Raw genomic sequence first — 20,308 nt, forward strand, 5'->3', positions numbered from 1 at the left:
CGTGAAGTGCAAATGGGACACAAGACTGAAAAAATCTTCCTAACTATAAAGCTTTAATTCAGGTATGAACCAGAAAGATGAGCAGTGGGTTTGTGGCTCTGGGTGGCACAGCCAAGGCTTTGGGGCAGAATGAAGCCTCAGAGTTTTAGGTACATTAATACAGAGCTGGCTCTGTAGGACTGCAAGGCAGCCACAGAAGAGTTAAAGAATTAAGTCATGTTTCCTTGAGAGGCTCCATTAAGCAATACAAGCGAGTCTTGTGTAAAAGGATTTTCAGTTCATCGTTACAAGTGCTGGTAATGAAGAGGATGCATGCTGGAAATGTCAGATGATCCATAAAGAACCACTGCTGCAAGATTTATCACACTCACATCACACTGCTCCATCACTCCACCTGAATAATGAATGCTTTTTACATTCACAGTTGTGTACAAAACCCATTTGCACAACAGAGAAATAACTCTGGAAGCAGAAGGAGGCTCTTCCTAGTCTCTCATCCAGACCCTGGCTGGGCTGCCTGCACTAAAGAGCTGCAGTTAAATCCATCACTGCTCCATCACCTTCCCCTCAGCACACTCCCAACTGTCGCCCAGCTGACTTCTGTACCAAAAAAAAAGCAGCAAAAGCACAATTTATTTTGCAATAACACACTATAGTGCTGGGGCATTAACTAACATTAAGATTAATTGCTCTGAGCTAATGAATCATCCATTACTAATCCCTCAGATGAGGCTACACAACTAAGTGACAAGTTGTAGCTGGACTTGTATTAAATCCTTTGCAGACTCCCACGGTCACAGTCACAAAGAAATGTTATTGATTTCATCAAGAGATTTCTTGATAAAGAGAAATATTGTAAAGAAAGATGAATCAAATTACAGGTGAACAAGCAGCAACGTGTCAGCTTCCTTCTAGCTGTCACATCCCTTCACACTCCTGCCATGCTGGACTTCAAGTAATTTAAGTTTTCAGGTCATTTAGCCCTGACTATGAGCTGAGTAAGTGTCCAAGGCTCAGCCCAGGGTGTGAGCACACTGCCAGAGAGTAAAGAGATCTAAGAATCACAACTTGTTTGTGTGTGAAAGACTGAGGCAGTACCAGAGAAGACATCCAAATGCTACAGCTTCCTCCTGGAGCATCTGGTGGAATCAAGAGTGAGAACATCACCTCCCATATCTCAGCTACTTCACGATCCCACGTGAAGCTTTTCTGTCTAGTTAAAGCCTTTTTTCCTTTTGTTTTTTTTGGTCTCCTGTTCACAAACACTCTCTCCAGGTAAAAGACACCTACCAGTTTCCATCTCTGCTCTGGAATAGCAGTGATGTCCACAGGATGACGCTCTATCACGTTGAGGAAACGAGCCTCGGGAACAGCAATAGCACAGATTATATGGACCCACCTGGGAAAAAAGGTAAGAGACAAGTCAGAGTCTTCCATTACATGAACTAAGTACTCAAGAGGGCAGTTAACATTTCTCTGACTCCCTCAGCATCAAAGCATATTGATGGTGGCTGGCAGCCTTGGCAACATTACCAACAGATTGTTAATCACGGCCGCGCAAAGTAAATGTCGCTGGAACAATTTGGATCAAACTTCCTGTGCATCTGATCCTGCATGATACTAAGTGTTCTGAGAAGACTTTTCTCTGAGAAATCACCAAATTCAACAAGAGTTCACAGCCACGTTACCTCTGCTAAACCTGGTGCAGAGTTTAAGTAAGCACAGTTACTCAAGCCAAGTAGCGAGTAGCAGTTACCTCCATCACACCAAATCTAGCTGCTACAATGAGCATCAAGACCAAATTTACAACACTAGAAGATTAGCTGCAGCATCAGGAAATAAAACAAACAGTAAAACCCATCACTTACCGCCCATCAGTGGTCATCTGAAGAGCTCCTCCCCTGAGATTACACAGGCAACATTCCTGGAGGAACAAAGCTCATTTAGAACTGGACCAGAAAGCTCTGCTAGACTGTCTATCTTTCAAAAAACCCCAAAACTACAGCATATCTGGGATGGAAAGTCAAGCTGTACCATCCCACCACCCATCTCTGTTGCATAATCCCACAGAAGGTTTCCCCCTGGCCCCAGGAGGGTGGGTGCTTACCGCTGCCCATGCGCTGGCGGAGCACCGTGAGCAAGACCAACCTTCATTCACCAAGTCTGGACGTATTCCATAGCAGCCTGAAAGAAACAAGGTTACAGCCTTCAGAGTTTTGCTAACCTATCTCTAGTTGACTTTTCAACCCAGGAGCATCTTTAAAAGCAGGTATAGTGTTTGAGTAATGACATTTCTTTGTCTAGGCTCGGACAAAAAGTCATCAGGAATTCATCGCTGGGAAGAGGGCACAATATGGGACCAGTAAGTCTAAAAATGAAAAATAAAGAACTCCCACATTGGTAACCCTCAACATTTTCCTCTTTTGCAAGGACTGCAACAGCAGCATGTTGATCCTTCAGGCAAGAACTGGGCTCAGAAGTGATTCTACTACTGCTGGGGTGCACACAGGCATCAAAAGAAGTCAGACAAGTGAATTTTAGCACAACTGAAGCAGTCCTCTTTGCTAAGTGGTATTATGAGGAAGGACAAACTCACTAATATTGAAAGGAAATGAAATACATGTATCTATGTCACATATTGAAATAAAGTTTAACCTAACTTCTGGTTATATGAAGTGTTAGAAACCTCTGATTTTACAGAGCATCAACGACTCTAATATACCAGCACCAAATCCTCCTACATACCTTCTCTGCAGCACCAGCAGAGTAAAGCTGTATTGTACTCATTATAAAGACAAGAAATAAGGTCAGAAAAGCCCTTAAAATTCTGTACAAGGCACTGAGGTTTGCCACTGATGACAACAGAGACAAGACATACAAATAGGTTTGAAAAATTGGATCTACATGAATCCTGAAAAGCCTGTAGCAGAAAACTCAACAGACCAGAAATTGTTGGCCAGCATCCCTAACACAAAGTTCATCCCACGGCCTTTACCTATCCTAACAAAACATAGAATTTCAGCTGGAGAGTCTCCAATTAGTGAATTAAACTTAAAAGAAGGTATTCAGAAAGCACTGAGATTGCCACAATAACCTGATTTATAAAAATCACCCACTTAGGCCAGATAAACATGATGTCACAAAAAGTCAATACTATAGATCTCCAGCTGTTTGCCACATCTGAAGTCTCTTTTCATCATATGACAAATCAAGAAAAGCAGATTCAGCCCAGTCCCAGAAAACAAGCAGTGGTGTTGTTGAAAACATTGGAACTGAGCTGAAAGAGAACCCAACAGCCTTCACTGAAACACTTCTGGGGCTCGAAACGGTGGAGAACAGGCTGAATTTTCTGCCTTGATGTCTTGCTTTGTGACCACAGGGAGCTGGACTGTGAGATCTGGGAGGAGAAACAGTCACAATTCCTCAACAGCAGCCTGACCTGTGGGGATGATCCCAGCAGAACAAAATAGTAGGCTCTTTTTAGAGGTTTTTTTCAACACCTTAAAAGCCCAGACACCTTCTCAAAAGCTTTCCTCTCTACGTCCTTGCTGTTGTCATTACCCAGCACAGTTGGGTGAGGGCACTTCTCAGTAACAAGTAGACTGCCAACTGGTTTTACAGTTTGCTGCCAGACGACCCAAAATACACCTCAACACTGCAACCCTATCATAAAAGCAAATGGATTCTCTGCAGCAAAGTCAAAGGGGTATCACAGTCTAGAAGTACAAACAGCAATGAGGAAACAAGACACTGGAGACCACAACAGACTAGATTTAACTTCTGTCCTGTCCTCAAGGGTAGAGCACAGCCAAAATAGAAAGCTCAATTTCTTTGCACTGTGCTCAAGACTGCAGATTAACACCACCATGCCCACATCCCTCTGTCCCTAAGGAGAATCTGGCCACTGAAACCATTCTGACAGACCCACCTACTGCAGACACACAGATGTACAAGATGCAGCCTCTCTGTTTTGACCACAGTTTATGAAGTAACAAAGCAACCTTCATCCTCACACTGCATCACACGCTCTCATCAGCCAGAAGTGACCATAACCAGGGATGCAGCACAGAAATAAGAGTTGTTTTCTGGTTCTCTACCAAGGATAGTCATGCTGAGCTGCACGGTGACCTGAGGACTATAAAACTGGAACAACAAAAGTAATTCCAGCTGATGCAAGTCAAATAAGATTTCCCATCTGTCAAGATCAAACAGCTGAACAGTCACTTGTCCCATCTCCTAGGACGAGTGGAAATGTTAACTAGATGTGGTGCAATCCACAGTGAAGGTACACTCTACCAGGATTAATCAGATCTTCTTTTAGACCTAACTATCAGGGAAACAAACAGACATATGTTCTTTTTGTAATCAAGTGCCATTCCTACAAACAGTAACACAGACACCAATAAAAAGTATCTCAGAAACTGCTCCATAATCTCTGATGCACACAAGAACAATACAGCCTTACTCAGCAGACCAATATTTGAGCCAGTGAAAAGAGTGTGATGAGCTTTGTGATTTCTGCTTTATTACAAAACGTGAAAGATAACCAAAGAAAGAATCTTTGGTATGAGACAGAAGAATCAGCCAACGAAATAAAGGGTAAAAGGAGTTATTTGTGAGTATTTTTAAGATCAGTGATTGCCAAGACAGACTTGAATATAGACATATTAGTATCAGAAAAGGAAGAACTGGGAGCAACAGGTAGAGCAAGCATGGCCAGAAAGAATTCCAATTTAGGCAAAATACAAAAGGAACTCGGGAGTTTGTCAGCACCCAAAACACTTTGGTGAAGAAGGAAACACTCACTAGCATGAACCTGCAGGCAGCATTTGGCACAGGATATCAAGGGACTGGTTCCATCCTCTCCAATGTATGAATTTGAAGGAAGAGGCTCTGTGTTTTCTCCACTTGAGGTAAAGCACATCTCCGGGATCAGAGGTTTGGTCTTTTGTCCACACTTGGAAAGGTGGATGAAAGAGGTGGTCTCCCCTACAGAGACTGGGACAGCTTCTTTATCCATCTGTAAGGACTTCAAGAGAAAACAGGTTCATGTGGCATCACCTCTTCCCTGGTCACAGCTTCAACCTCAAAGTCAGAGCACTCCCCTTGCAAAAAAAACAGCTCACCCAGCACCTGACACCATGCAGCACAAATAAGAACTTTAAATCCTGCCTTCTCATGCACCCCCTCCTCTTCCTCTAGGCCTCTACTGAGATCTGTAATTTATTTTAAAAGCTCAAAGCATTAAAATAATGAGAACGTTTCCCTGCTTTTCTCCTGTAAAAATCTAAATTCTTAAATTGCAGGTGAAAACACCAAGGGGAAGGAAAAAAAGTTAATAAAAGCAAGACCTTCCCTCCCCCTCTCCCATCCTTCTGGCATCCTTCCCTGCTCTTTCTGCCAGAATTTCTCCTGAAGGACATTTCAAGGTTTCTGGTAGCAGACCAGAGTTAAAACCAATGGATTAAACCAGCCCAGCTGTACCCAGTTTCCCTTACAACCATTGTACAGCATCCAGCAATCAGAACAGAGATTTTATTTTTGCTCTGTACAATAAATCAAGAGATTTTATTGAAGGGGGAGGTGGGTCCTGCTTTGCTCAGAAAAAGCTTCCAACATTTTTATATGCATCTAAGGCACGTATTCCTCATGGACACACAAAGCCAGAGTTGGCTCTGTAAGCATACAAGAAGAAATCAATACACAACTGGGCAAATAACTCATTCATCTGATAAATTCTGCCTTTTCTCCTCATAACATATCCCAAAGCATATCAGTAGCTTCCAAAAAAAAATGAGGTATGTGTGCTTACTCAGTAAATTTTGATTTTACTGCTTGTTTGCATATATTCAGCAGTCCAGGACCCTATCCACACAAGAGCAATCACACGCCCAACGTGGCATCGTTTCTCTGCAGGAAATAGTGTTTGCAGTGCAAAAGCTCTTTAACTGTGATTTCCAAAATGAAAGCTGAGAAAGGCAGAGAAGGCAGGAAAGAGGACAAAGCCAGCTCCATCCACCTCTGCCAAATCCAAACGTGCTTCTTGGACGTGTGAGTCTCCTTACCCTAAAGCTCTGGGTTCTGATTGACACAGCAGCCACCACTTGGTGCCCACCACTGGTCCCTCCATCTGAGCAGTGTCAGGAATTACCTGGTTATAGGGGTAGAAGAGGGTACAGACAGCACAGTATGGCTCACTCAGGGCAGCAGCTGCATTGAATTTTCTTTCAGCTGGGAAATTATGTGGTCTGTTCTTCCACTGGAAGGAAAGTAAGGATTTCAAAGCTTCTGGGTCACTCATATCTTCCTCGCCAGAAAATGGAAATGTTTCTAAAAGGGAAAAAAAACACCAAAACAATGGATAGTCAGTAGAGGGGAAATGCAGCAAGGTAGGGTTAAACAGCTGATGTTTCAACATTCAACTCTCCCATTGTTCCTCATATCTGTGTGCCTCAAACACCTCCTTAAATGGATATAATCTCTATTTGACAGGTAGGAGAGACAAGGCAGAGACACCAATGACCTAATGGATCTGGCCATGAGGAAGAAGGAGGAAGAGAGCCTAGATTTACTGACTTCAGAGCTCTCTGCACTTCCTAGCTGTGGAGACCTACAACAGCCTTTTAATGAAGCCAAGCTCAAAATGGATAATGCAAGAGCAAGGAAACATCCCTTGGCTTGGGCCAGCTCCCAGTTCCCACCAGTCAGCAGCAAGTTTGTGCCAACCCTCCCTAGTTCCTCCCACACACGTGGCTGCAGACAGAAATCTTGGCCATGAGATATCCTGGGTTCAAGTTTTCATTTTACTTTTCTGCATCTGCTTCCCAGCTACTTCCATCAAACACAGGCCACTAAGCCTCCAATTTGCATTCACCACCACCTCTTCTCCTGCCAGAGCCCTGATAGGTACTGCTTGTGCTAATTAGTTTGCTAATTCTTTGTTTTCACAAAACCTTTAAAAGGCCCTTGGCATTTTCTGACTGAACCATGGCAGAATCCATTTGTGTTGGTTTGGGGGTCCAAGTTTCTTACCATTCCTTACTAAGGAATTTTGAGTTGCTCTAAGTGTTGAGGAAATTTTCCACACAAGACTAAGTGTACTCATTGCACTGTCAATCTGCAAAGTTTCCAAAAGAACAGCTTTGGCTGAACTCAAAAACATCTTAGTGGAACATTATCCCCAGAGCTCAGCACATTGAACCAAATTGTTCACTGCTTCACCATTAATTACTGGAAATAGGCAGTTAATGTTCTGCTCTCAACAAGCCTAAGTGTCCTCTCCACTTCTACCCTGCTTTTAAGATTTTCAGACTCTTGGGTTACCAGAAAGGATAAAAGGAACTTGCAGTAAAACACTAATGGTTATGTTGCCATCTCAAGATTTTAAATGTTCCCTCCAACTAATCTGATACATATTTGCAAGATAAAGTGGGAAATTTTAATTATGTTTAATTAATCTTTATTTTTTTTTAGATAATGAATCCCAGAATCCCAGCAGGGTGGGGTCAGAAGGGACCTCTGGGGATCATCTCCTCCAAGCCCCTGCTCCAGCAGCTCACCCACAGCAGGGTGCCCAGGGTCACAGCCAGGAGGGTTTGGGATCTCTCCAGAGCAGGAGCCTCCACAGCCTCTCTGGGCAGCTGCTCCAGGCTCTGCACCCTCACCCCAAAGAAGTTTCTCCTCCTGCTCAGGTGGCACCTCCTGGGTTCCAGTTGGTGCCCGTTGCCCCTTGTCCTGTCCCTGGGCACCACTGACAGAGTCTGGCCCCAGCCTCTTGCCCCCCGGGGGCCCTTTAGCTCTTGCTCAGCACTGATCAGATCCCCTCTGAGGCTTCTCCAGCTGAACAGCCCCAGGGCTCTCAGCCTGTCCTGGTCCCAGGGATGCTCCAGCCCCTCAGCATATCTGTACCCTCCACTGGACTCTCTCCAGTGGTTCCTTGTCTCTCTGGAACTGGGGAGCCCAGCACTGGCCACAATTCCAGCACTCCAGAAGTGGCCTCATTAGGGCAGAGCAGAGGGGATGAGAACTTCCTTCAACCTGATCTCACAGAATGCTGCCTGTGTGTATCTGTCACACTTCAAATGAGGGTTACCTCCTAAAAACTGTCTTTTGTTACTGTGGTTTTGTCTCTTGGTTTCCAAAGGCTGATGGTAATTGCTAATACCATGGCCTCCTCCACAACAAAACAGATTCACAGAGATCTATTTTACTGCCTTAACTCCAGTTAGGACACATGGGGAGGTGTCCACACCTTGTGTAAGGTGTAGGCAAAATTCCACAAGGACAATGGCCTCAGGGATGCAGACTGATACTTTCAAGATGTCTTACTGTCAAACCAGAGTTCAACTCTCACCTTTTGAGGAAATCAAGCACCTTTAATGGCATTTCAAGACACGAGCCCAAAACTGAACCACACATTTCTCCAGATTTTAGTCAAGGCACACATCAGGAGGCAGGCAAGGATTTATGATACCAGTGAAATCAATGAAACCAGCATCATAATCCAGAGTGACAGAGAGAGAAAAAAGGAAATGGCTGTTGTATGTTATCAGCACCTTCTTCACTCATCCCAGGATGGATTCTAGGTGACACACAACATTCAGGATGGCTCCTACATTCAAGCAGTTATGCACAAGTAAAAAAGACTAACGGTTTGTCTCAACCCAATCTTAGTGTAGCATATGCATCCCCTTAATTTACATGCTCACTCTTCCTCACTGCAGCCTCCAGATCATCCTTAAACACTAGCCCTGAAAAAGCAAGGAGTGCAGAGAGCTGCTTCTGTTCCCTGACAGGGAAGAGAAGAATCTGTTTGATCAGATTTTGCCCAACAGTGCTGTAAATCAGTCCCCAAGAAATGCCAGCTTTCACAAAAAGTTGCTCCTGAGTCAGCCAGCAAAGTCCCTGCACACCATCCAACAAGTCAAAACAGTGGAAAGAATCTGTCTAATGAGGATCCTTCAGCACAAAGTTTGTTGCAAGGTCTCACACCAAAACAAGCTAACTAGTCTCCACTGCCTTTCAGCACTTCAATCTGCATTGCACACACGCAGGACATCAAAAGCATCACCCTTGGTATGGAAATGGAAGGACTTTTCTATATTCTGAGCATTTCATAATGTGGGCAAGTCCCAGAAGCAATAAATTCCACCCCACAACAGGAGTGAAAGATGAGAGCCTGTTTTTTTGGGTCTAGACTGTTATGGAACTCACAGTGACTGGAATGTGGGAAAAGGAAAATCAGCGATGTGCAGTTGAGCACCAAGAGACTTTCTAATTCTCATTTCTGGATCTGCCAGGAAAAGTTGGACCCCAATGTTCACATGAATTAAGAAGCCAGTGGAAAAGTTAGAACTAACTTTCTCTGCACACATAACAGCAGAGCTAACCTCCACCTCCCTCAGAGGTCAGCGGATCTCATTTTAATGCCATATCGAAGACGAAGCTTTTACTTTAAGATGTTATTTTCTGTGAACTCTTTTTTCCCTTTGCCCAAAAATGCTGCCTCATTCCGCAGCCAGCAAAATGTTTTTCTTGAGAGGAAAAAAGGGTGGGAGGTGAGAAGGGACACCTCCCACAGATGAATTTTGATTCCAGCTGGGTTATCAAAATGAGAACATGCTGCGTTTGCTATCAGTTAAGCGTACCACAAAAAGTTTCAGGGCATCCAGTTATTTTTCAGCACTTTTGCAGCTCAGACAAGGGGCACAAGCATTTCTAAGAGCAGTGCACTCACCCTCATCGCTCGAGGTCTCCTGTTTAACCACTGACAAGGGGGAGCGGGTTGGTGGCTTCCCCAGTGGGTGACGACGACTCTTTTTTATCTCCATCTTCATTTTTGAAAAAGCAGAAGCAGCCTGTAAGAAATCAGAACAAGCTAGATGGGAACCCCAAAAATATCTTGGCAAGGAAAGGGGATTAGAGGAGAGCAGAGGCAGAATCCTTGTTTGTAAGGAGTTCTTGATTTATACAGCAAACTTTTCACTGCCTTTTGGCTGCAAGCAGTAAAGCCTCCTGAGCCAATCACTGTGGGAGGCCAAGCCAGTGCTACCTCTTAAGATGTTGGGTAAAGGTAAACTACAGTGTTTTCTTAAAATCAGAACAGCTTCAAGCCTGCCAGTTCCATTAGTTTATGAAAAGTCTGGTCAACCATATGGAACAGCTTGGAACTCTAGCATGAAAATTATGCACAGGGCATATAGGATCAGAAACATTTTGCAGGAAGCTTTTTAGGACAAGGGTATTTATGTTGTACTGGACCCACCACCCCATGTCCCAGCCAACACAAGCACAGAGGTTTTCTCCTCTCCAGCCTGAAGCTGCTGTGCCTTGGGAACATCTGCAGGAGCTGTGCTGCAATGCTGAGTGTGCCCTGCCCGTGTGGCAAAGCACATTCCCCCCATCCCCACAGTTCCTAACAGTGCTTTGCCATTCCCTCGGCTCTTCCTGCAGTATCATGAAGGAAAACAGAGCTTACATCACATTGCTCTCACTTGCTGCTAATCCCCAACCATTTTCCTCCCTCCTTGTTTGGAGTCTGTCCTCAGGAAAGCTTTCCCCAGGGAGAGGAGATGCCTGAGACAGATTATGTGTCATGAACCATATTGTCCATGAAAAAGTTTCTGTCAGCTTTTCCAAGGCTCAATCTCACCATGGAAAGATCCCCAGGCAACACTACACAGCAGGCCAACGCCTGGAAACATAAAGCATGTGCTGGAGAAACATAAAGCACACGAGCTGGAGGAGTCAGAAGAAAGGGAGAAGAATTATTGAAACGCTGGCACGATCCCACATCCCCTGGGAATCCTTTGGTCCCACCACTCTCTGAATAGTTGCTCTGCAGCAGCCACTTGCTGGTGCTGGCTCTTCCTGCCTACTGTTAGAGATGAACATTTCAGTCTTACCTGAACAATTAGTAGCAGGAAAAGAGATTCTCTATTTTATCTTTTGAAGACAGTGACAAGTTTGATTAATCAGCTAGCATCCATGCAATGATGGATGAACTGTGAGGAAGAACCAGTCTCTCCACCATGGCAATCCCCCACGGCAGGCTCAGACACAACTGAGGACTCCTCTCATTCCAAGTTTGGTCCTCAGCTTCATGCTTAAAACTAGAACATCTTATAGTCTCCTCTTTGACCACACACACTGTAACTCACTGACCTCTGGAGCAATCTCAGTGTTTTCTGCTTCTGCATTCTCCTCCTTCACAGGGATGGCCACGGGCACCGTTTGCTCCCGCCAGCCTGGACTCTTCTGGGCAGCAAACTGCTCAAAGGCCTGCTGGCAGGACATGTGCTCCTTGTCAAACACCACCTTTTTGGTCTGTGGAACCACGTAGAGCATGGGAATGATGGGTCGGGGTTTAAAGTCATCTTCCTCAGCTGGTGCCTCCGAGGGCTGGACGATGTTCAGGAGGGCCGGGGGCAAGCTCTTGTCTGCTGTGGAGGAGGTGGGTGCTGCTGAGGGTGCTGAGGGCCGTGGTGCTGGCACCTCGTGCTCTGCCAGCTGCTGCTGGGCTGCAGGGGGGGGTGGCAGCACCGGCTGCTGCTGCTGCAGGGGAGGTTGAGGGGCTTGCAGATGGTGCTGATGGAAAAGATGCTTCTTCTTCCTCTCCCCCTTCACTTTCGGAGGACGAGCCTTTCCTTTGCAGTCACCTGTTTGGAGGTAATGGGCAACATTTAGCTTCACATGCCAAGATTTCTGGAGATTTCACATTTTTCTCTTTTCATCAGAAAGCTCCAATGCTGGGCTAACACATCCCATTATGGCATTATTCTTCCTTTCAAAGTGGCAGACTGAGAGCTGCAGTCATAGTCAGCCGTGCTTCAGCACTGCCTTACAGAGGCCTGCTTCAGAAAGAAAAGACTTGTGTCATTTCTATGGACTATTTAATTCTTGACTGGAGCAGAAAGGCTGCCAAAATGAATGTTGCCTGGAGGGAAAACATCTAAACCCTTAAGAAACTGGACAGTGTGCAAAAAAAAAAAAAAAAGTAATGTATTGCATTAGCCCTGACTCTGTATTTGATCTTTTCTGTATCAGTAGCCTCCAAAGTGGGGTGCACAAAACCATGCAGGAAGAAAATATTTTTCTACCATTAATAAGCAAAATATATCTTTAAAAGTGTGTTTATTTTACCCTTCTCTCATCCTTTTTTAAATTTCTATTTTTGTGTAATCCTTGTTAGTACACTAACACATGCAGAGATTTTATAAATAAATATACATATATCAGGCAGTGTCCTTACAATTTTTTTTTGGCTGATAAGGGGTCACAATCAAAAAAAGTTTGGAGACCACCACTCTGTATCAGTGGTGTGCTCTAACCTCCTGCACAGCCCTGTTTTCTGCTCCCTCTGTTTGCAAGCATAGCTCTTATCTGAGTATTACTGTGTGTCAATGCATTCCACAGCCCTAGGAAATGAAGAATTGAACAAAGATACCTGAATCATTATTACCAAAAGTTTTCTACTGTAAGGTCTTTTAAAAAGATGCTGTTAAAGCATAAATAAAGTACAGCACTGAACTAAGCCTATTACAGCCCTGGGTACTGAGATATCCCTTCCTAACCCTCGCTCCTGTTGTCCTTGTTTCTCCAACTCACTGTCACTCCTCTCATCTGCTCAGCATTGCAGGTCTCCTACATGGCTGTGACAACAAAAACACTCAATTTTTTTTTTACTAGAGGCAGTAATGACCCATAAAAGTCTTCCCCACCTATCTTCCCAATACAACCCTGTTCAAGGCTCCACACAGTCTGATTTTACAGCAGTAATTAAAATTCCTACTGGCCACCGAGTGAGTGTTTCCAGGTTAGCACAGGAGATGCCTTCACATCTTGCCTTATTCCACCTAAAATGATGGATGTTCCCTTTGCCCAGCTCTTCCTCACTTCATGAATGAAGTTATCAGTTCACTGAAAGGGAAGTAAATAATAGATGCTCCACGGACAGATAGCAGGGCTCAATTTATTTCATAAGAGGCTGTTTTTCACCTGTAGATGCTGTGACTAGATGACTCTGCTACAAAAGGTTGTTTTCCCACTAAGAGGATGGGGAGGAGACCTGATGACAAGGGAAGACAGAGAAAAGCTGTTCACCCTAATAAAGATGCTTTACCAGTCCCAGTCTACTCAGGCCCCCCAAGTAAGGACTAGGCCAAAGCCAACTGGCCAAACCTAGGAAACAGAAAATCAGATAAACCACCACACAATAATGATTTATAGTTAATGAAGAATTACAGGAGGAGGGGTTTGAAAAGAGAAGGTGACTAATCCCACTATCATATGAAGTGCAAAAATCCCTGCTGAAACCTTCCAGGGAATACCTCAATCCCAGCACTTCCCAGGAGTCTGGTCTGATGACTTTATTTACACTAATTTATAAAAATGGGAACAAGTCCAGCCCAAATAGTTATTGTTGTACTTGTGTAGGCAGTCCCTCAGATAAACTGGTTTGTTCCATCACGGAGAAAGGAATATTGAATTTCCTTAGAGGAACAAACATATTGAACGAACAGCAAATTGGATTTTTCCCCAGTTGCACAAAACCAGATCATATTTACTCTCTATACACTTGGAGAATTCTCTACCCAACAACAAAACAAATGCCATTCGCCAGCTTTATTGACTTCTAAATGGGTAATTTGACAGCAGCTGGCAAGTAGAACTTTGTTTAAAAGTTTCTGCATTAAGATGAACAAAGTAGTTTGCAAGTGAAGCTATAAAATCAGAAGCCAGGAAAGGAAGAGGTAAAATTCAAGGTCCCTATCTGGCTATCATGAATATTTCTAGAAAGGAGAGAGATCTTTGTGCACAAATCAGTATGGCAGGTTAACAGAGGAAGATCTATCAGCTGTCCTTCTGCTGAAGAAGAAAGGCACACAGAGCAGGGCTAGGACACATGGGAAATGATGTTTTTTTCCTAGTGAGAAAACTTGCTTGTCTACAAGTAATTTGAACTACTATACACAGTTCAATGAAGTTGCAGGTATAAAATAAAAGGGAAGGGGTGTTGGTGGGGAAGTCACACCTCTTACACAGGACTGTACACCCTGGCTTTGGGCAATGAGGTTATAAAAACCTGCTATAGGAGTATGGACTTCATCTGCTAGAGCAATATCTCAGGTACTGAGAAAAGACAATTAGAAATGGACTTCAGCGTTAGTAACCTAGCCACAACTTTAACTAAATAAGCTGTACTGTCAACAGCTGAAAAAGAATTTGAAAATTAGACTTATTAATCTAACAGAAGCACAAGCCCAGAGATAAGATGAAACTCTCAGCAAGAGACCAGCCACTACTAGACAGTTGCCTAATTCTTGAGATCTTGCCTGAAGTAAAACCCCCACGTAGCAAACAGTCATTTAAAAAATCAGCTATGCACCAATTTGCTATTGCATACAGGTACCAGCAGAAAGGTTTTCAGCTCTGGTTCACTGGCATCTTGATCACAGCATCCCCTGATGTAATCACGTCCTTCGTTTACAACCCCAGCACTCAGGAGGCTATGAGGGAATGCCACTTCAGGAAAGGTGGTGGAAAATAACACACAGCTATTAAGCAGCTGGGCATCTCATGGCTTTTCCTCCTGTTATTAAAAGCAAGTATCCTGTAAGACAGATGGTTTGTACCCAAGTCTGCAGGACTCTGGACAGACACAGCATCACAGGCTGACTCCCAGGGTGTGGTCATGCTGCTTAGCACACCCAGAGAGGAGCAGAGCCTACACACTCTTCTGTTTTTTAATTTCAAGTCCCAAGACAACCTGCTAAGAATTCTAAATACCTTAACAGCAATGTAATAAATTATGAATATAAAGCTGTGTCACAAAAACCAGAAGAAACTACCTTAAGGTATCTGGGTCAGAAAACCTCAAGTTATTAATACTCAGCTACTCCAAGTAACCAACATGTAGCATAAGACCTACTTTGAAATCTCACTCTTCCTCCTTCTCAAGGTCCTATCTTCTGGTGGCAGTAGAAAATCCAGACCAATTAAAACCAGAGGAACAGAAAAAGGAAGTGAAGGTGGGAGTTAAATTGCCACGAGCAGGGCCACCCAAACAGATGCTATTTTCTCTTTCAAAATGAAGCTGTGAGACACTTGTGGGAGATAATGCAGACAGTGGGATGCAGAAAACGAGACAACTCATTGGTATTTAATTGATGCATTGTTATAAGGAACTTGTATATTTGCTACCAGCCACACTGAGCACTAGATCCCTTAAACTGCAAAGCAAATAGTCCAGTTCTAGTGCCTGCAATGGTGCTGAAAATAAGTTTTGCCCTCCTGTGCTAACAGCTAAAGAGCTCTTAATATGTAATCTAAGTGTATGATTTGGAACCTGTTCAGCTAGAACAGAGCCTGTATTGCTCCTGTGCCATTCTAAGGATCTGGGATCTGTCCTTGTCACTTATCTTGTCTCCAAAGGGATATCAGCATTTTCGGGTCATTTATTACAAGCAGCAACTGTTACACTTGTACAAGAGCTAAGAGCACACAATTTAACACACTGCTGATGCTTTCAAGCTTGGGGCAATAGAAATTAACTATCTGCACCATGCTGCTCCTGCTCTTTACAACACTGATCTTCAAACTCCCCATTTCCTAGGAAAAGAGAAAATACACTCTCTAGCTAAGAGACTCTGCAACTGAACAAAGACCTCATTTCTTTTCCCACAAATTTCCTTTAAGATCATTATCAAGGTTCTCTGAAGAGTCTGCAGCATCACTCTTCTCTGAATGCTAAACAAATAATAGATATCTACAATATATGAAAATGAATTCACTAGTGTTTATGAAATGCTCCAGTGCCTTCAGAGAGAGCGAGCATCACAGACACAGCAACTACCTAACCACACACATTAGGGGGGAATAAAAGCAGCTTACTCTCAGCAAGAATTACAACCTTTCATACCCAGCCAAGAAAAAAAAAAGGTAGCACAGAGCCTCCAGCAAGATGGTTGAGGTCAGGCCTTTGGACTAAACATATGCAGAGGGATCATAAAGGACCAGGAGTTGTCATGGACTGGTTTTAACTTCAGCCATGCAGAGAAAGCTGAAAAGCTGCCCTGCTTTGCACTCATCCAGCAGCTGTGGACCCTACACAACCTAAAGCTGACTTTATTTACAGTCTCTGTATGAAATGGGGAGGAAGGGAGGAAAAGGGGAAAGAATAATTGCACGAGGGAGTGCACAAAATTTCTTTTCAAAGCAGGACACAAAATACATGTATTTGTTTCTGTAGGAAATATTTTCAAATATTCCTTCCCTAATATATATTTTTAGAAATCTGTAATGGTTTGGGCAGAATTTTCAAGCCCTGTCAGGAAAGCTATTTGGACTGACTCCTTAAAGAGAGGGAAAAATCAATTGGTGCTGTAAATGATGGTGCATTTCAGTGAGCATAGATTTAGTATTGGGAAAGACTCCACTGGTATTTCAACAGAAATAAACTACAGCAGACAAGTTATTTACAAACATGGCTTTGAGAAAGAGTTTGCCCCAGTTGCTCACTGGAGTGACCTGGAATCAGTGGGCAGGGCCCTCACCTTCTCCATCCATCACTTTGCTTCTCTCCTCCTCCTCTAGATCTGGCCCTCTCTTCAGTTCCTCTTTTACTTTCACATCTTCCAAGGTAGTTTCCATAGCCATGACATCCCCAAGAGACTTCTGATCCTCTGTTTTATGTCTTCTGGGTTGACTCCTTTTCCTGTGAGACCTAGAAGGACAGAAGTGTGATCTGACATAAAAGAACAGCCTATATAGAAACGATCACTGACTTAAAAAGCTGAATATGAAACAAAAGGATCTTCTTTGGAGAGAAAACAAAAGGTGGCCAACAACAGCTACAGGGCAAAACAGATATCTGGAAGGAAACAGATGAACCTTGCATAACTCAACATTTAAGATCCATTCACAGCAGCCATTAATTGTCTGGGTTTCTCCAAGAGCTTTTCCCCACCACTACTAATGTAAGCTCATGAGCTGCAGTTAAAATCATTTTAATTGTATTTTAAAACAATTTTGCTTGTATTTTCAAAATACAAGATAAAAACTTGTTCTAAATGTTTCTTTCATCCTTTGCCTTTGCTCCATCGTTTCTTTCTGTTCTCTACGTGCTTCCCTTTGGCAAACTGCTGGAAGTCTGCAAAGCATCATCTTCCAGCTCTGAAACATTCCCCAGCACTGTCACTTCCTAAAAACTATCTAATGAATGTTTATAGCATAATCAATAGGCACTCTCTGATTTTTCAGTCATATAATCTGCAGGGTCCAAGGCTTACGAAGAAGTTTAACTAAAAAAAAGTGCATATTAATAGCAGGCTAACACTAACAAGCCAATAGTGATGCTGTTCTTTCTAAAGAGTCAGCACTGCTAAGATAAGGAGATTACAGTAGCCACAATGCAAAGACCAAAGTAAATGCAGAAATCAGGAGAATGTCTTCTGCTTAGGGACCATCCTAGGAGTCAGGCACCCACACAGACACTCACTCTCCACTGCTCAAGTGGGCCAGGCAGAGAAAAGTAGGAAGAATAAGAACCAGAAAACTTGTGGGTCAAGACAAAGTTTAATAGGTGAAGGGAAGAATAAAAAGAGGAGAAATAGGCAAAGGAACTCCACTCACCACCTCTCACAGGCAGCCCAATGCCCAGCCAGTCTCGAGAAAAGTAGGAAGAATAAGAACCAGAAAACTTGTAGGTCAAGACAAAGACAGTTTAATAGGTGAAGGGAAGAATAAAAAGAGGAGAAATAGGCAAAGGAACTCCACTCACCACCTCTCACAGGCAGCCCAATGCCCAGCCAGTCTCCAAACAATGGCCACCTTGGAAGCCCACCCATGCTACTTCTTTCTCTGGCCCAGTTTTTATAGCTCAGCATAATGTTTTATGGGATAGGAGATCCCTCTGGACACTTTGGGTCAGCTGTCTCAGCTGTGTCCTCTCCTCATCTCTTGCCCATCTGCAGCCTACTGGGCAGACTGGGAATAAAGGGAAGCCTTAACACTGTGCAAGCACCATTCAGCAACAGCCAAAACACTGGTGCCTATCAGCACTGTGCAGGCACAAATCCCAAACACAGCCCCCTGGGCTGCTATGAAGAAAGTTAACTCCATCCCAGCCAGACCCAGTACCATTTTTATTGCAGGATCTATCAAATAGCTCCTTGAATGTTGGGTTTAAGTCTAACAAGCTCTTCTTCAAATGAGACCAACTCAGAGACCTGCTGGTTTTACACCATTTTTAGCATGTAGACACCTTTTTGGTTTGTTTTTTTTTTTTAAGGCAGCATCTTCCACATGGCTTTGCCTCACATCAACTGTGAAACACAACCATGCTGCATTCATGGGCCCAAAACTCTAGAAGAGCTGCAATTCAGCTTCCCATCCTCAGAGCCCAGAAACTCAGCTGCTAATTGGGAGTACAATGGAGTTAAGAAACCTTCATCACATAACCAGCAAAGAAGGAAGAAAGAAAATTCAACCTGAGATGAATGATTAATAGAAAAGAAAGCTGCTCCATATGCACAGGGATTTATAATTGCCAGACTCTAACCATATGGTAGCCCTCCAAGTAGAGATGTTAACTTTGCACCTGCAAGATATTCATTAGCAGGAACATGAACCCAGAAGGATCAACTTTTCTCTTTACCCATATTCTAAGTATGCACCACCTACCCTGGGGGAGAAAAGCAAGGTGGGAGGAGAAGATAAACCCCTAAGACCTCTCCACTGCACCTGGAACTTTCCATAGCTGAAGAAAACATTGAAAGTAGTAGAATCAAGTGTTGCAAGCTATTTTTAGTAAAGTGTGTGTTTTATTCCTGTGATGTAGAAATGGCAGACAAAAATTAAATCACAAAGCTTTGTATTCACAGTAGATAAAAAAAAAAAAAATCATCTTTTTGCAGTGCTCTTCTCACTCTGAAGTTGTGGAAAAATGAAGAGAGGCAGAAAGCACATAATTTAAAAAAAAACCCTGTGCTTCCACAAATACAGAATACCAGAAATGGGCTTTTTGTGGACTAGACTAAAACAGTCTCACACTGAAGCCATAAAGTAAACAAAGTTGAGTTTTTCAAGGTAACTAAGTATGAATGACCTTAGAGAAGAAATAACACATCTCTCTGCAGAGTTTAAAAGCTCCATTTTCCAGGAGAGCTGGCAAAAAAAGCAGCATTTGTACTCTTTGAAGAACAGACCACAAAGTGACTTTAATTAAGTAGCTACAACTGTGAAGAGGTTTGGGCAGAGGTGAATCCCATCCTTCCACTGAAGTCCATCCTGCTGAGAAAAGCCAGTCTTCAAGTCAAATTATGCCTAAGACATAAGCATAGGAGAGAGACTACTGCTAAGCAGTATTCAACAGCTTCAAAACTGCCTCAGGATAATGCTGACATAATCTAGGAAACAATGAGTAGATAAGGAAAAAAAAGGACCTGGCTCTTCTGCAATAGGCTCAGGTTAAGAGAGAGGCTTCTCTGCTAAGCAATAGGCTCAAAGAGGGAAAATAATGCTGAGTGTTCCTATACCTTACACTGTGTAAACATTACACATATCTAGGTAACCCTTAATAGCCAGAGGCAGTGGAGAGATTTTCAGCTTCCAGATGTGGAAGGGAAAGATCCAGGGATCCACTGGAGTCGAGACAGTCACTGTCCACAGAGCATAAATCTCATTGTGCCTCTGAGACTCCACTGCTTGCCCTAAAGGTCACTAGAGAAGGAAGAGCTGAAAACACTTTAGGAAGATAACCCCTGGAGTGGAGCAACACTGCAGAGGTCAGTTATCTGCCTAATTTATGTATTATTTATTATGCCTTTTGGAGCATGGATTTAGTAGGGGACACACCTTCCCACTTCAGCATTTGTAAAATAATGGACAAATCAGTTCACACAGGAAAGGCAAAACACAGGACCACCAGTCCAAAGCAACACCAGTGACTGAAAACTCCTGGAAGACAATAAACACCAGTGCTAGAGAGACACTCTTATTAGCATGCTAACTTTTAATTTGCTTGAATGCATAAATAAATCAGCTAGCATCAAATTATTAGATCAATATTTTTTTGAGCTGTTACCCTATCAAAGATGGGGCCCAGAACCTAAAGTCTATTTAAAGATTTTTTCCTACACTTCCAAGAAGTGATACTGGAACTGAAATGACAGGCAGAGTCTTAGATCAGGATGAAGCCAGCACAATTCCCAGAGACTGCCACCACTCACACCAGAAACTCAACAATGAGAGTGGAATGAAATAAGCTTGTGTGCTACATGGCAAGCACTTGGGTAACAGGCAGAGCAGG

General features: G+C 43.3%; 1 protein-coding gene across 1 annotated transcript in view; it reads right to left on the bottom strand.

Moving 5' to 3' along the window:
* The window catches only part of KDM4B (lysine (K)-specific demethylase 4B), a 76,049-nt gene that overhangs the window by 10,147 nt on the left and 45,594 nt on the right, over positions 1–20,308 (bottom strand). The window contains exons 9-16 of the mRNA XM_008949832.1: positions 16,554–16,723; positions 11,164–11,657; positions 9,737–9,857; positions 6,152–6,330; positions 4,807–5,029; positions 2,108–2,184; positions 1,869–1,924; positions 1,291–1,399 (exon numbers count right to left, since the gene is read on the bottom strand). Coding sequence (XP_008948080.1) covers positions 1,291–1,399; positions 1,869–1,924; positions 2,108–2,184; positions 4,807–5,029; positions 6,152–6,330; positions 9,737–9,857; positions 11,164–11,657; positions 16,554–16,723 — 1,429 coding nt within the window. The remainder of the gene's footprint in view (positions 1–1,290; positions 1,400–1,868; positions 1,925–2,107; positions 2,185–4,806; positions 5,030–6,151; positions 6,331–9,736; positions 9,858–11,163; positions 11,658–16,553; positions 16,724–20,308) is intronic.

The sequence above is a fragment of the Merops nubicus genome, unplaced genomic scaffold, assembly GCF_000691845.1.
Source record: "Merops nubicus isolate BGI_N331 unplaced genomic scaffold, ASM69184v1 scaffold5851, whole genome shotgun sequence".
Lineage (NCBI taxonomy): Eukaryota > Metazoa > Chordata > Aves > Coraciiformes > Meropidae > Merops > Merops nubicus.